The sequence below is a fragment of the Hirundo rustica genome, chromosome 10 (assembly GCF_015227805.2).
Source record: "Hirundo rustica isolate bHirRus1 chromosome 10, bHirRus1.pri.v3, whole genome shotgun sequence".
Taxonomy (NCBI): Eukaryota; Metazoa; Chordata; class Aves; order Passeriformes; family Hirundinidae; genus Hirundo; species Hirundo rustica.
In genome coordinates this window covers 24692596-24708496 of record NC_053459.1, presented here as the reverse complement: position 1 = coordinate 24708496, position 15901 = coordinate 24692596, and the positions used below count along the sequence as shown (strand labels likewise).

General features: G+C 52.7%; 1 protein-coding gene across 1 annotated transcript in view; it reads right to left on the bottom strand.

Moving 5' to 3' along the window:
- Positions 1 to 10689: 10689 nt before the first annotated feature.
- Positions 10690 to 15901, bottom strand: part of VEPH1 (ventricular zone expressed PH domain containing 1) — a 60506-nt gene continuing 55294 nt past the window's right edge. The window contains exons 15-16 of the mRNA XM_058421941.1: positions 12869 to 13005; positions 10690 to 12075 (exon numbers count right to left, since the gene is read on the bottom strand). Coding sequence (XP_058277924.1) covers positions 11839 to 12075; positions 12869 to 13005 — 374 coding nt within the window. The 3' untranslated portion in view covers positions 10690 to 11838. The remainder of the gene's footprint in view (positions 12076 to 12868; positions 13006 to 15901) is intronic.

Below are 15901 nucleotides of genomic sequence, written 5' to 3'. Positions count from 1 at the left end.
GGGATATCCCAAGCTCTCCGTTCCGGTGGGCAGTGGCATCACCCCAGCGCCTAGATCCCCCCAGGATTTACAGGCTGGGCAGCAAATTTTCCCAGAACAAAATACAAAAAGTTTCTTAGCAAAATGCTACAAATTACAGCGTGCAATTACCTTAACAGAGGAGAAGGGATTATTTTGGGAAAATAAGAACCTGTGATGACAGAAAAATCTGATTTCCTTGAAGAATGATGGCTGTAAGAAAACGTGACAGGAATTTAGGCAGCAAAATATTTTGACATGAGGTGATATCTAAAAGTTTCTGCTGTCATATCAAATAGACGAGACTAAAACAGTGCAGAATATGCTTAGGTCAACTTATTGGTCAATCTATTCATTAAATTCTAAAATCTCCAAAGGAAATCATTACTTGAAAGTTGTCTTCTTTTTTTTTTTTTTTTTTTTTTTTTTTTTTTTTTTTTTTTCCCCTATCACATAATTTAGGAGATTGACTTTAATTCTTCATGCTGAATGTGACAAATTAACTGAGAATCTGGATTTCCCTTCCATATCAGTGATAAAAATCTGCATTATCAGCTGGAACAGGGCTTCTGATGGCAAGTACAGCCCCCATATGTGTCGAGTCCTGGGTTTGCATTGATATAAAAGTTTGGTGCCAAAAACCTTGGCACTGGGATTTATTCCAGCTGGATAAACAGTGTTTTGCTCTGCCAAATTATAACTTGAAGAGAAAGTTGTTAGATACCTTTATGAAGGATTTATAGAGACTCCAGTTTCGGGCTCTGAATCAACAGCTCAGAGGAACAAGGAGGATTATTTGAAATCGTTCCCAGAGGGCGAGTTCTTTAAGTTCTTACTCACTGCTTTTGAAAGAGAAAAGAGGAATTGAGCAGCGGAGTCACACCCTGCAGTTTGCCCCGTGAATAACCGGGTGTGAAACCAGGCCAGTTGGGATACACTTGGCTGTAAATGTTTCTCTGTTTCAGGGTAACCGAGCCTTTACCTTCCACTCCCCGAATCCCTCTCCGCCTTGCTTTCAGCAGAATTCCTCTCACTCATTTCCTATTTACTGCAGTGGAGGCACAGGTGGTGACTGGCTTAAAGTATCAAGAAACGATTTAAGTATTGTTCATGTATTAAAGCAGGGTTTTTTTTTTTGGGGGGGGGGGTGGTGTGTGGGGGTCTTTTTTCCCCTCCCCAGTGATTCTGTCATCTAGAATGCAAAATTCACTGCAGAACTGGAAAACTGGTGCTCTTCAAACCTCATACTCAAGGCACAACATTTGTTGCCTTTTGATTTCTCTGTAAGTCTGCATTCCTGTGTGTGTTATATAGATTTTTCAGAAGATTTAGTGCCTAAATGAAGCCCGTTTCTCTCAGTTCATGAGTTCATGGGCTCGAGCCTTCAGGTTTCCCATCACAACGGACACGAATTGCTTGAACTTGTATCAAAGGCAGTGGGAAAACAAGGAAGTAAGGAATACTCACCATGTATTAAGATTAGTTTTTCCTGCACACTGATGTTCAGCAGCTCACATACCTGCAACAGTAGCATTAATAGAAATAAATATACAAATATAGCAGTTTGATGCATTTACAAATTGAACATCAGGCTTGAAGCCACTGAAGTTCAAACCTGTTTTCCAGCACATTTAGAACTCAACCCCACTTTTCTCCTTGAGACACGCCGCTGTTCCTGGAAAAGCAGGTGGAATTTGATTTATTGGATCTTATCAGGTCCCACTGAGGTGCAGGTCAGCAACAGTAACGACCTTTGGGGCTGGATCTCTCAGGAGAGGCTGGGTGTGAGCAGCTCTTCCACGGGGCGTGTTTGTGCATGGCCTGGCCACGGGAGCTGGGATCCTGTGCGGGCAGGAAGGAGAGCTTTGCACCGGGGCGGGTGACACCCCTGTGGGGATGTGGTGACATCCCTGCTGCCAGGTGGCTCCCAGGGCACGTGGTTTCTGCTGTGCCCCAGCTCTGACTCAGCGCTGCCCGTGGCGCCCGAAACCGCGAAGGTGTGACAGGAACAAACAGGCTGCTTCGCGTCCCCGCCGCGGCACGGCTCCGTCCTGGGCACAGCCAGCCCCGGGGAGCGACAAACCCTTCTGGCCACCCTCGGGAACGGGGAGACACGCACAGCAAATCTGGGTGACATCCCCGCTTGAAATCCCATCCGGCCCGGGGAAGTGCTGTGGGTCTGCTGGTGTTCCCAGCTGGGCTAGGAAAACTGGGGAAACAGCACCTGGGAGGGGATGATGCTGAGCATGGACCAGGTTCCCAAACCTGAAAATATCCTTCCCTCTAGCCACCAGCTCTCGTTTGCTCAGTTACTCAGGGATTTTAGGGAAATATATTTCAGAGAGACGGAATAAAGATTTCAAAAGAGTGGCTCTCACCCCCAGCTCCAGTCCAAGCTTTATTCTCGATGGGATATTCCAGGAGCCTGAGAAGAGAGAGAGAGAAGGAGGAAGAGACGGGGGTTTATCTAGTTTTTGGCCAAGGAAAGATATTGGCCCTGAGCCAATAGGGTCAGGAGTAGGTATGATAGGGAAAAAGGGTTAAACTACACAGCACAGGCTTCAGGGGGACTCTGAGGGGAAAAACCATTCCTCAGAGGAACACAACACAAACCCACTCTGCTTCAGCAAAGGCTCTAGCACGCTGGATCGTTCTGCTGGGGAAAGGCCGGAGCAGGGAACGTGCCGGGGTTTGTCCTGGGGCGCAGGTGTGGGTGTCCCCAGCCTGGCCCGGCGGAGCGGGCTGGAGGCGCAGGAGGGAGCAGGGAAGCGCGGGTCAGGGCGTTCAGCTGGAGCAGGTCACAGCAGAGCCGCTCAGAGGGGACAGCTGAGAACAGGCTGTGTCCTGCACGGCTCGTCTCGGGGACAGATATAGCTCCGGCTTGGGCAGCAGGACATTTGTCACTGTGACGAGAGGCCCAGAGTATTTTTAGAGCTTTCCTCATGAGTCTGCAGCTTTGAAGGACAGAAAAAGAAAGATGAGGCTGGCTTGGCTGGCCAGGCTTACCCAGTTCTTGTGGGGCAGGAGCTGAGGAGCGTGTGCCAGCAGGGACAAGCCACCTCCAGGAGCTGGGGAACATGGAGAAGCCACTTCCAGGAGCTGGGGAACACGTGCACATGGAGAATCCACCTCCAGGAGCTGGGGAACACGTGGACATGGACAAGCCACCAAGGGCAGCACCTGGTCCTGTCATGACTGTGACAGTCAGCCTGCAAAGCCCAGCATCACCTGTGCTCACCTGGGCCAGCAGCTGAGGCCAGGTGAGCATTCCTAAGTTACATCTGTTGAAGATGGAATAGCTTTACCCAGGAATTGCCTTGCTGTTCAGGCTCAGGGCATTGGGAGCCTTGGGGCATTTCCTGCCCACCCAGGCCTCATTAGCAACCCTGGCACGGCCCAGAGGGACATGCCAGCCCCAGAGGGACATCCCAGCCCTAGACGGACACATCTCAGCCCCAGAGGGACACTCCAGCTCCAGAGGGACACTCCAGCTCCAGAGGGACACATCTCAGCCCCAGAGGGACACATCTCAGCCCCAGAGGGACACGCCAGCTCCAGAGAGACATTCCAGATGGACAGCCCAGCCCCAGAGGGACACATCTCAGCCCCAGAGGGACACTCCAGAAGGACACCCCAGCCCAGAAGGACACCCCAGCCCAGAGGGACACCCCAGCCCAGAGGCACCTCGCTGCGCAGCAGGAGGCACGGGTCCCTGTCCCAGCGGGCTCCCGGGACACAGCGTGGCTCTGGAGGGTTTGTGAGCGGCGAGAGGCCCCGTGTGACCGCAGCCAGGCCACATCCTGCTGCCGGGGCCGGGGCTGCACCGAACCCCCTGTTATCTGCTGGCGGGGAAGGAAAGGCGGAGCTGCGAGCAGCCGCGGTGCCAGCAGGTGCTTCCCCTGCACACACACAGCTGCTGCGGTGCCTGGCCTCACGGAAACACCAAACACATCTCTCACCGCTTCGCCGTTTGCATGTGTGCGCTGACCGAGGGTCAGGGGAGGTCAGGGCGAGCAGCACGGGCTGTGTGCGTGCTCACGGAGCCAGGAAAGCTCTCGGGCTCCCCAGATCTGCTCTGGAAGGGCTCGGAGGGGCTGACACCCTCTCCTGCTCTGCTGCTGGGTCTTTGTGGCCACAACTCACTGCTCTGCTCGGGAGGAAGAGCTCTTTCTGCGTATAAGTGAAAAAAAATCTGCTTTAATATTGAACGAGGTGTTACTTCTATCGTCCAAGTGTTAAAATGCCATTTGGCAAAGCAAGGAGGGCACAGAGCAGGGGTACAGCTGGGGGTGATGTCAGCTGGCCCCTTCTCTCCCTGCAGGAATGAATTCCTGTCATGGTCTGTGAGCTCTTCAAGCATTTTCTTCATGGCTTTGCAAGTTTGTTCTGCTTCTAAAGCATTTTCAAGTGTCTCCTTCACCTCAAGAGGTCTCTTAAGCTATTTTTTCCTCCTCAGAGAATGATTCACAGCAGAAAGATCAGGGCCATCAGGTCCTCGCCTCTTTATCTGCTGCTCTGTCAGGGACTTGACTTCTCCTGCAGTACCCGAGTGGAATCACCCAGCTCTGAGTCAGGGGCAAATCCCCAACTAATGGCAGTAAAGTGTGAAATTCTGGGCGGAGCGGGGCCGTGCAGGAAAGCAGCAGAGCCTGCTGGAGCTGTGCACTGCACCGACACGAGTGGGAGGGAGAGCGCAGGCAGGGCGTTGGGAAGGAATTCCGCCCTGGCACGGTGGGGAGGCCCTGGCACAGGGTGCCCGGAGAAGCTGTGCCACCCCCTGGAGCACCCCGGCACAGAGGGAAGCGTCCCTTTAAAGGTCCCCAACCCCAACCATTCCTTGGAAAAGCTCATATTGTACCTCAGCGTCCAAGAATGTGAAACAGCTTTTATATCTCGCCTTTTTTTTTTTTTTTTTTTTTTTTTTAAACAGACTTCTCTGTAGTCTGGGGTTAACTAAAAGCCAAAATATAACTCCGTTAACGATTTGCCGGGGGTGGATTTCACGGGCTTTGTTTAAACGAGCCAGCAGTATCCGTGGGCTCTTTCAAGGCGTTGTTTGCCATCTAGCGGGTTGTTGGGATTTTGCAGAAAAGCCTCGGTTGTTTTTGGTGTCACCTCGCGGGACGGGCAAAAGGGACACGAACAGCAAGAGCCCCCCCAGGAGAGGGAGGGGAAATCAAAGGGACAATGTACGGGCAAGATTTTTCTTACCGATATAACAACAGCGGCATTGAACACACCCAGACACTGCCACTGACAGCCCGTGGGCCGTCTGTAAATAGAATAAATTGGTTATTTGAAGTAATTAGTTATAGGCGTCATCAATAAGCTCTCGGTTCCCAGAGCAGCAAGAGAAAATTGGCATTTAAGCATACAGGAGGTGTGTACATTGCCAGGGTGTACTGGTGTACAAATTTAATCTGGGATGTCCGTGTCTTGGAGTATTTTCGGTTCCTGTTAGTTTAGGGAATTACACAAAGGAATAAAATCAACTTTAAAAAGTCGTGTTAATAAGTTGTTTATGGGGATGTGGGAAGACATTTTGTTCCAGGATTGACAGAAACGGGGATTTCTGCCTTTAGGAGCAAAGTTGCCCCCACATTGTACAGTATCATATATTAGAGTAAGGCTTGTCTTTAATATAAATCTCCTTTTTGTCAACATTGTTGAGTAATTCTGTCACTCATTTTTGGAACAGATCAGAGCCTGAACTAGGAGATTCTTAAAGATGCTTTAAGCCTACTCTAGCTTCTGGAAAGACTGAAAATATAATTTTCTAATATTTCCCTAAAATACAAAAAAAAGGGGGGGTTGGCGAATAATAATAATGCTCAGCAATCTCAGCAAAGCCTTTTCCGAAGTTCAGGTGAAAGAAATCTGTGATAAATTCCTGAGCAGTCTCTTTTAGCGGGCCCTGCACCCAGCAGGAGGCAGCACTTTACTGCAAAACCACCCAAAACCTCCTAACTTTTGCGTGTGACCTCCGGTAAAACTCAGTTTTGAGGTGAATGACCCTGTTGTGCAGCAGAACAAGACTCGCGGTGGTTCCACCCTGACACCAGGCGTCTGCTCTGGTGTCACAGTGGAGCCCCAGGAGGGATCAGCATAATTCAATTGTTCCCCTAAAGCCCATTTGCGTACATCATCATTGTAAAGAGAAAAGTCACAATTTACTACAATTACCATTTTTACTGCACTGGAGCTTAATAGAAAAGCTGGATGATTCAGCCAGCTGAAAGCACCAGAATCTCAGCCATGCATGGAGCACTTCTGGCTCTCCCATGCCCACACCACGCCAAAATAACCAATTTAGGACTTCAGGCTGGTGGATTATTGATTGCCCCTTCCCTCTGTGTCTGGAGCAGAGCAAGGCTGTCCCTAAAGCTCTTGGCTCCTTTGGGATAACACCAAAGCCCAGGTGCTGGACACTCACCTGCTTCCCTTGGCAGCCGGAGCAGCACCTGCAGGGAGGTGGGACCAGCTGGGACCTCCTGAACCCCAGAACATCTGGCTATGAGCAGACATCCTGCTCCTGGGACTCTTCTCAAGGAGTCCAAGACCAAGCAGGTCACACCAGGGCTTTCTCCAGGTCACCACCCAGCCTCCAGCACATCCAGGAGCCTCATGGATCATGGCCAAGCGTGTTGTTTTTAAAGGTGGACTTTTCCTGCTTCACATTTTTGGCCTATGAGCCAAAAATCCCTGCACCCAGCAGTCCTGAGCCATAATCCCCTCCTTCCATCAGCAAATCCTGCTCATCCTCTCCACGTTATCCCTCTGCCACCTGCACATTGCTGCCTAAAGCCCTGCAGCTGTGCCTCTGGCAGCACAGGGAGCCAGGCACTCTCCTCTCTGTGCCCACCTCCCCAGGAGTTCAGAAAACCTTGTTTGCTCCATGATTAGTGGGAATATTCCAGACAGCTCTGGCAAAGTCCAGCTGACCACTCTGCAGGGCTGTTTTTTCCCAAACCACATTTTGGGATGCAGCAACGGCTGAGGGATTGAGAGCTGTGTAACCTCGCACATCAGCCCAGATAAAGGAAAGATGTCTCCATCGCAGGCCTGTCAGGGTTTAGGCTGCCCAAACAATCTGTGAGTGTTTAACAAGCTGCTGAAAACCACGGGTGGACAAAAGGCATTTCTGGCATTTTTGGATTTCGTGTCAAGCTGTGCTGCCTAACCCAAAGTGTAATGATGAAAACAAGATGCACCTCTCTGGACTTCTCCTGCCACGACCAGGCCCGGTGGCAGCTGTGGCTCAATGACATCAGCAACAGCCCAAAGGTGTTGGTGGACACCGTGCTTCCAGAATTTCCCCGGTGCTGACGTCCTGCTCCCTGGGCACTGGGACACACAGGGACTTCACGGAGCCAGCAGCCATCCCTGGAGGTGTCCAAGGCCAGGCTGGGACAGTGGAAGGTGTGGGATGGCGTGGTCTTTAAGGTCCCCTCCAACCCAAACCCTTCTGGGATTCCGTGATTCTCTGAGCTGAGGCAGCTGGACAAACAGACTGCCGCTGCCTAAACACCACCTGCACCGGAGCAAAGGATCCTCGCACTCGCGTCCTTCAAAGCAAAAACAACACCCCTGGGCACGCGTGTTTTCCCTTCTGCTGGAGGCCCCCAGCACAGCCCGGCTGGGCCCTCTGGGCACGCCTGTGTTTGGGACTCGTGGCCTTCTCCTGTTGTTTATCCCCGAGGAAAGGCTGCTCCCACCACAGGCGGGCCCGGAGCCTTCGACGGGAGCGTTGGCGGTGACGCAAAGTTATCCTTTACAAAAACCCCTACAAACAAACCCCTCTCACAGACACAGCTTTTCCATGAAGAGCTGCCAGTGAAAACCAGGGTTTGGTTGTTTTTTTTGTTTTTTTGCTCCTAACCTGGAGGCATTGGCGTTGCCTCTGTGGTCTCGGATTTTCGGTGACCTTTGCCCACGCTCTGGGTGGTGAAACCGCATCCAAGGCAGCGGCCGAGCGGTGCCCGGGGGTGGCCGTGGTGCCACGGAGCCCAGCGAGACCCCTGCCCTGGCACTGCCAGCAAAGGCACGGCCTGCTTGGGCAGGACCCCTCGCGTCCCCAGCGTCCCCTCCAGGACAGACAGCCACCACGGGTCCACGCTGATTTTCCCACTAAGGAGGAGCCGGAAGGGAAGGGCAGGGGCAGAGATTGGGAGGCAAATCTTGGCTCTCAAACAATAGCTATTGTGTGAATGTATTTTTACTTCTGTTCTAAAAAAAAACAACAAACCCACAAGTGATTTCGGTGTGTCCTAAAAGCTGCAGTTACTTAAATGCCAGGATTTTCATGGGATGGTGAAAGGGTTTGGGTTGGAAGGGACCCAAAAGACCATCTTGTTCCATGGGCAGGGCCCTCTTTCACTATGCCAGGTTTGTGCAAGCCCCATCCGGGCCGGCCTTGAACACTTCCAGAGCTGGGGAGTTGATATCCAGAGAGGATGGACACAACGTTTATATTACACTGTCCACATCTGCAGGAGCAAACAAATGGAAACCTTGTGATGTCCTGAGGCGGTGTCAGAGCTGCCAGGGCTGCCTGGGGCCGGGGGATCCCCTGGAGGGGCTGGGACCGGGATCCCTGGGGTGGCACAGAGACCCCGGGCAGCCACGGACATCCATGTCCTGGCAAAACCAACCCCAGCACAAACTGTTTGGAGAGCTCCAGTTCATTTCAGCAAAGCAGTCAAATGAATCGAGTCTGATTCTGCTTCTTTCTTCACCTAATTAGACAACGGGGAGATTTATGGAATAATTGAGCCAACTCGATGTCGCTGTAATTTGACGTCTAATTAATCAACGTCCTGCTCCTTTGCAGGTGCAGTAGAAACCTTTCCTAACTGCTGCAGGCATGTCTCTGTGGTTCCCGTGGAGAAAAACCCCAAGCAAGCCCCATTTCTTGTTTCCTGGAGCACGGGAAGCCGCAGGAATTCTGTCGCTGTCCCCAGACAGCAGAAGGGACGTTGCTGGGTGGTCCCACGGGATGGCCACGGTGCAGGCTGCTGGAGGCACAGCTGGTTCCTGATGCTGCTGAAAGTTTGGGAAGCAGCTTTTCTCACCAAAATGCTCCTGGCTGCTAACCAGGTGCCGGAGTCCGTCAGTGGGGAGGGAAGGGATTGTGTTCCTGCAGCTGGCCGAGCCTGGGGAGTGCAGGAAGCTGGGAAGGTACGGCCAGGATCCAAGGAAAATTCTGGCCCCATTAGAGTTAATAGGGGTTTTGCATTCGACCTCAGCAAGGTCAAGGATTTTACCCAAGGAATATTAGTCACCAGCATCGGGATGAATTAGAGGACTTGTCAACAAGAGGCAGGCAAGGTTAGTCCCATGGGTGGCTGAGCTGGGCATTGGAATGGCTGGAAAAATAACATCCAGCTTATTCCATTCACCCTGTGCTGCACATGAGGCCTGTGTGCAAAACCTCAGCACTTCTCTCCTGCCCTGTCCCATTCCTGTCAGACGTGCTTTGTTTGGGATGGGGGGGAACCGTAGGGTAAAATTTCCTTGGAAAGCTTCCCGGAGCTGGGCTCAGCCCTGGGAAGGTGCACAGCCCATGGTCCCTATTTTTTGGAAATCCCATCCAGCCTGGCTCCCCGTGGCAGCACGATGCAGCGCAGCAGATGCCCTGTGGATTGCATGGATTGCGCACAGCTGGAAGCCAGGACCAGGAATTGCCACAGACAATGGCACAGCTGGGCTCTAAAGGCCGTTTGCTTTCTCTGGGTGCCCCTTTCGGGCTGCCTGCGCTCCTGGCCATCGCTGCCTTCCCCTGCTGGGCTTTTTCCCCATAATTTGGAATCCCTTCCCATGGTGGTTGCCCCAGGGGACAGCGGAGCTCCAGGGGACTGGCAGGAAGATGGTGAGGCCACAGGTGGGCTCTGCACAGGGAGTGCAGGGTGCTGAGTAAAACCCAAAAAACTCAAAACTTGCCCCAGAGTTCCCAAAGCTCTTGGGAAAGACGTGAAACGTTCAAATTCCTGAAAATCCCAACATCAACTGAAGCATGGAGATGAGTGTGAGATCCTGGAATGTGGCAAAGCGATCAGAAGAACTTTGTTAAAGCTAAATTTAGTCACAGAAGGCATGGGAGCCCACCATGGAACTGCAGCAGGGCCGGTCCCACTCTCTCCACTCCTTGTCCACATCCTCCTCCTCCTCACACACTCCACAGCCAGACTGGGGTAAGGCCGGGGTCGGGATCATCCCTGCTCCAGCCCCGCATCCACCGAGTGCAAGGTACCGGAAAAAGCATTTTTTCCTCATTTTTCCACATTTCTGGCAACATTTTTTTTGCCAAAGATAGGTTTTGCCAGGTTGGAAAATTTCAAATTTTATTTTTTACTCAGCTTTGAATCTCGTTTCTTCACTTGCAGACTGCCCATTCTTTTTTTTTTCTTTTTTTTTTGCCCCCCTCTTTTCCTTTCAGTCTCTTCTACAGCATTTGCTCCACTTTAGAATCATTGCAAAGTAACAAAAAAAAAAAAAAAAAAAAAAAAAAAAAAAAAAAAAAAAAAAAAAAAAAAAAAATCAAACAAAGTGGGAATTTTCCAGATTTGCAGAAATTTTGAAAAGTTATAGAATGGAGAAGATAATTTAAAAATTTTTTTTTAAAATTACATTCAGTTACAAAGTAGAGCAAAAGCAGGAAAAAGAAGGGAAATCAAATCACTTAAATATTTAAAATTATTTTCCAGCTGTACAAAATCTTTCGAATTTCCCAATTTAAACCTGAAAGCAGCACATAAACAACAAAAGGACAAAGTCCACCAGGATTAAATATGGAAAATTAACTTTTTTACATCAAGTCGATTGAGGAAAGCAGAAAGTCCTCCCTCCTGGAACTCTCTTGGCAGTGTCAGAGCCCTGGTGCACCTCATGCCGAGGGCTTGGGTTTCTCACCACATCCCCGGGCTTTCAGGACATCAGGCTGAAGGAAAAAACCCTGGATTTTTTTCCAGGGAAGGCTCAGGGACCTGGTGCTGCTGCAGCGGGCAGTGTCCCCGTGCCAGGGCGCGCGCCCACGGTGGCACCGCGGCCCTGGAGGTGTCATTGTCCCAGCAGCCCTCTGGCTCTGGCTTCCCACAGGGCCTGGGGGTGGCCTGGTGGGTGTCCCCTGGTGCCACACGGGCACAGTTTGGTGTCCCCAGGGTCACAGGTAGGTGGTGTCCCCAGGGTCACAGGTGGGGTTTGTCCCCAGGGTCACAAGTAGGTGATGTCCCCAGGGTCACAGGTGGGGTTTGTCCCCAGGGTCAAAGGGAGGTGATGTCCCCAGGGTTACAGGTGGGATTTGTCCCCAGGGTCACAGGTGGCTGATGTCCCCAGGGTCACAGGTAGGTGATGTCCCCAGGCTCACAGGTAGGTGATGTCCCCAGGGTCACAGGTGGGGTTTGTGGTGATGTCCCCAGGCTCACAGGTAGGTGATGTCCCCAGGGTCACAGGTAGGTGATGTCCCCAGGCTCACAGGTAGGTGGTGTCCCCAGGGTCACAGGTGGGGTTTATCCCCAGGGTCACAGGTGATGTCCCCAGGGTCACAGGTGGGGTTTGTCCCCAGACTCACAGGTAGGCGATGTCCCCAGGGTCACAGGTGGGGTTTGTCCCCAGACTCACAGGTAGGCGATGTCCCCAGGGTCACAGGTGGGGTTTGTCCCCAGGGTCACAGGTAGGCGATGTCCCCAGGGTCACAGGTGGGGTTTGTCCCCAGACTCACAGGTAGGTGATGTCCCCAGACTCACAGGTAGGCGATGTCCCCAGGGTCACAGGTGGGGTTTGTGGTGATGTCCCCAGACTCACAGGTAGGTGATGTCCCCAGACTCACAGGTAGGTGGTGGCCTCTCGGCTCTGGCGCTCGCGCGCCTGCGCCACGGCCACGTTGAGGCACTGCAGCCACTCCTCGGCGTTCTTCTCGTCCTTGGCCTTGAACACGTAGGTCCTGCTGTCCGTGAAGATCTCGAAGGCGCGGGGCAGGCTCCGGTCCCGCCGCTTCTTCGCCACCACTTTGACGCTCTGCACCTTGCTCAGCTCGATGGGGCACTCGTCGGGGTCGTCCTTCTGGGACACAGGGGACAAGGCACAGGTCACCTGCTGAGGAACCTCAAAACACCTGAGGGCTCTTGCAAGCGTCCCAGGCCAGCTTGGGCAGGGCTTGGGGCAGCCTGGGGTGGTGGAAGGTGTCCCTGCCCATGGCAGGGGAATTTTATGCCCCCTGAAAATTGGTGACCCAGCAGTGGCAGCTCCTGTGCAGCACTGGCTGCTCCTGTGCAGCACTGGCAGCTCCTGTGCAGCACTGGCTGCTCCTGTGCAGCACTGGCAGCTCCTGTGCAGCACTGGCAGCACCTGTGCAGCACTGGCTGCCCTTGCTGTCCCTGCCATGCACTTTGTGAGTGTGACAGGACATCCCTCTTATATTGTGATGGGTTTCTGTTTGATGAAGGGAGGGATGATTGTTGCCTTTCCTTCTGGTCTCATAATGATAATTGGGCTTTTACTTTGCATGTATAATGTGGATCTTTCAATTTTTGAGATTTTGACGTTGTTGTTAAGTTCTATTCTTTGGGTTGAAAGCCATAGGAAATGACTGTTATGTCTGCACCAGTGTTCAGCGTGCCTGTGATGGTGATTGTTCTGCTCTCACGTGTCAAGCTGTAGGCTATTTCTGCTTGATCTTGGCTATTTGTCTTACTTAGAAGACACGAGTTTCTGTGTCCTCGCTTTCGGGCAATGCTTGCTGACTTACTCTTGGTGTGACTTGTCCTGCTGCCCTGGGCAGAGGGAGGGGTGGCAGCCCCTGGCAGCGGCTGTGGGGCAGGGAAGGGGGGAGCGCGGCGGGCGCTCGGCCACTCACGGATTTGCCCTTGCGGAACAGCAGCTGGTTGCCAGCCAGGGTGAAGTAACGCGTTTTCCACCTCTTGATGAACTTCCAGCGGACCTGCTTCTCCTTCAGCTTGCCCTCCATCAGGGGCTGCCCGTCCTGGTTCACGCCTGGGGAGGGCAACGCACGGCCAGGGTCAGGGTCAGTCCTGCCCTCCCTCTTCCCCCGCCCAAGGCTCGTGCCGCGCTGCAGGAAGGTGGTTCTGCCTTCCTCCTCTTCCCAACCTCCGGCATTCGGCTCTCACCTCGCACACACAGCTCCGCCCTCGCCGTGTCCTGCTGGGGAGGCCGAGCAGATGGAGCTGACAGCTCAGACCCTCCATCTCTTTTCCTGCTCCCTCAGCCATCCCAAACTTCTCCCCACCTCCCAGCTGCTCCTCAGCCCATCCAAATGCAATTACTATTTCTGGCCTTGGGCACTGCCAGGGATCCAGGGGCAGCCACAGCTTCCCTGGACCCCCTGTGCCAGGGCCTGCCCACCCTCAGAGGGTGGAATTCCTTCCCAGTATCCCACCCATCCCTGCTCTCTGGCAGTTTAAAGCCCTGGTATCTCCTAGGGGTCCCTTTCTCCTTTCTCTTCTATCTTTACATCGATGGCCGGGACACGAAGGAGCAGATAGACCGGAGGGCAGCGCAAGGCACGGGCAGACTGAGGAGGGATGTTTTTGGATGGGATGTTTGCCTTGGAGCCCATCCCAGCATCTGTCAGAGGGGCAGTGATCCCTGGCTGGCCGCTCTCCCACCCCCCAGCCCCCAGAGCCATCCAGCACCGCTTTTCCTTGTGAGCCTTTGCTGCCCTCTGTGGCTCCTGAGCCCAAAGGCTGCCGAGGATGGAGGCGAGCAGGGCGCCCGAGTGCCACCCAAGGGAGTGCCAAAGGCTTTTTGGGCACCCAGCCCGTGTCTGGAAGAGGGCAAAGCAGCGCCAGGACAAGGCATCAGCTGTGGGTAAAGGACGTGTCCTTCCCCCGCCGTTGTTTTCCTTGGCAGCGAGGCTGGCGGGGGGTGCAGCGTGGACTCGAGCAATTTCCTCAGGAAAGACCATAAATATTTCTGTCTGTGCAGATAGGGAGCGCCTGGAAGGAGATGGATGAATGAGAAGGGGCTTGGCAAAGCCTCAGTGCCGGGGGGGAGCTGCAGCTGCGATTTCCACGGCAGGAGCGCGCCGTGCTCTGCTCCACGCCGCCCCTGCAGCCCTGAGCCCACAGCTCCTCTGGGTATTTCTGTGCCAGCACCATCACAGCACCCAGCCTGGCCTGGGCCAGGGTGAAGCAGAGGCTCGCTCTCTCCCTGTAGAAATGCTGTCACTGCAAAAGGGGAAGCATTTCCCAGGAGGCTGGGCTGGGGCTGCGCCCTCTCCCCACACGCTCTGTGGTGGGACAGAACCACATTTTAGCGTCCCCCTTACTAAAAACTTGGCAATTTTGTTAGAAATTGTTCCCTGCCTGGCTCCTGGTTCCACAGGAACATCTTCAATCCCATTCCAGAGCAGCAGGAACGTGATTCAACCAAACCAAGAGGGGTAAAGCACCAAGGGCTCAGGGGCTGGATGATACCGGGAGGGTTTGTGGTCAGGAGCACAACGTGAGATGGGAAGTGAATGTGCAGTCTTGGCCCAAAGTGAATTTTTATGGCCAAAATCTTCCAAACCCAGGATTTGCTAAGAAATGTTGATCTCTCTTTAGGGAGCCAGTGGCTTTAGGCAATGCTACCAGAGGACTTCTCCTGTGGATCCACAGAGAAGCCCAAGGGAATTCTGACGGCAGCTGCCAAAGTGGCTGTAATGAATCCGATGCCAGCGTGTCTGAGGGGCTGATTAGGAGAGAGAGATTCATGCAAGATAAGAATAAAGCTCTTTTCCAATATTTTTCTAAGTCCTTCTGCTTATTTTCCTTGCGGTTGGCTTCACAGAATCCCAGAATAACTCAGCTGGAAGAGAGCTCGAGGGGTCTCTCCTCCAACCTCCTGCTCCAGGCAAGGTCACCCATGGGGTCACCGCTGGGCTGCTCATGGATTTATCCACGTGGGACTGGAAAAATCTCCACAACATCTCTGGGCAAGATGTTCCAGTGCTTGATAGCCTCATGGTGGAAAAGCTTTCACTCACAGGGAACAATTCCTGTCCTATATCCCGCCTAAATCTCTCCTCTTTCAGTATGAAAAGGTCATGAAGTATCCAAAGGTCTTGAAAGATCTATTTTTTTTCTTTAAATTGTCTTAATATAGACACACTGACTCCAATTTAACCCTGAGTAGTTCCTGTTGGTGTGTCTGCTGGAATTTTCTATTTCCCACCTTGCTTTCTTTGCAGAACTACAACACATCCAGCTCTAAGTAGTTTGGGTACCAAATAAAAACCCTCCAAACTCTTCCAAGATGAACTTGAAACAGAGAAAACCCTAAGCTTTAAATCTTGAATTTGATGAAACATAAAATCCTCCGCAAGAATCCATGAATGATCTCAGTGATAATAAACCCCTGTGAACTTGAAAGAATGGAATGTGTGGCAGATAAAATGCAATTAACCTCGGGGAATATGGATTCGCTCTCTCCCATTAATCACCCCTTTGGGTTTTTGCTGAAAATCCGGAAAGAACACGTGGCTGGATGCCACTTTTTATGATTTCCCAGTAGAGCACTGGAGCTGGGCTCCAGTTTCTCTGGCACTGCAGGAGGAGGATAAAAGTATTCCCAAGTTAAAGCGGCGTAGGCTTCCCCAGGGAATTGCAGTTTTCCAGAGGAATTCACAAAGTGCCTCAGCTTTTCCCGAATCCCACAGCTCCTGTGCAGCCCGCAGGGATCCCTGCCATGTCTGGGAGCTTCCAGAGGGGAAGGAGCTGCAGTTCCCTGGCCGGCTCTCCAGCGGATTTGTGGAACGCTTCGTGCAAGCGCTGGTGAAGCCAAGCTCTCAGTGCCGGGGGCTGTGTTGGAACGAGGCTCCCGAGAGCCAGGCTGTCCCGACAGGAGCAATCCTCTCCTTGTCCAGCATTCCAGGTGCCTCGTGGCTGTG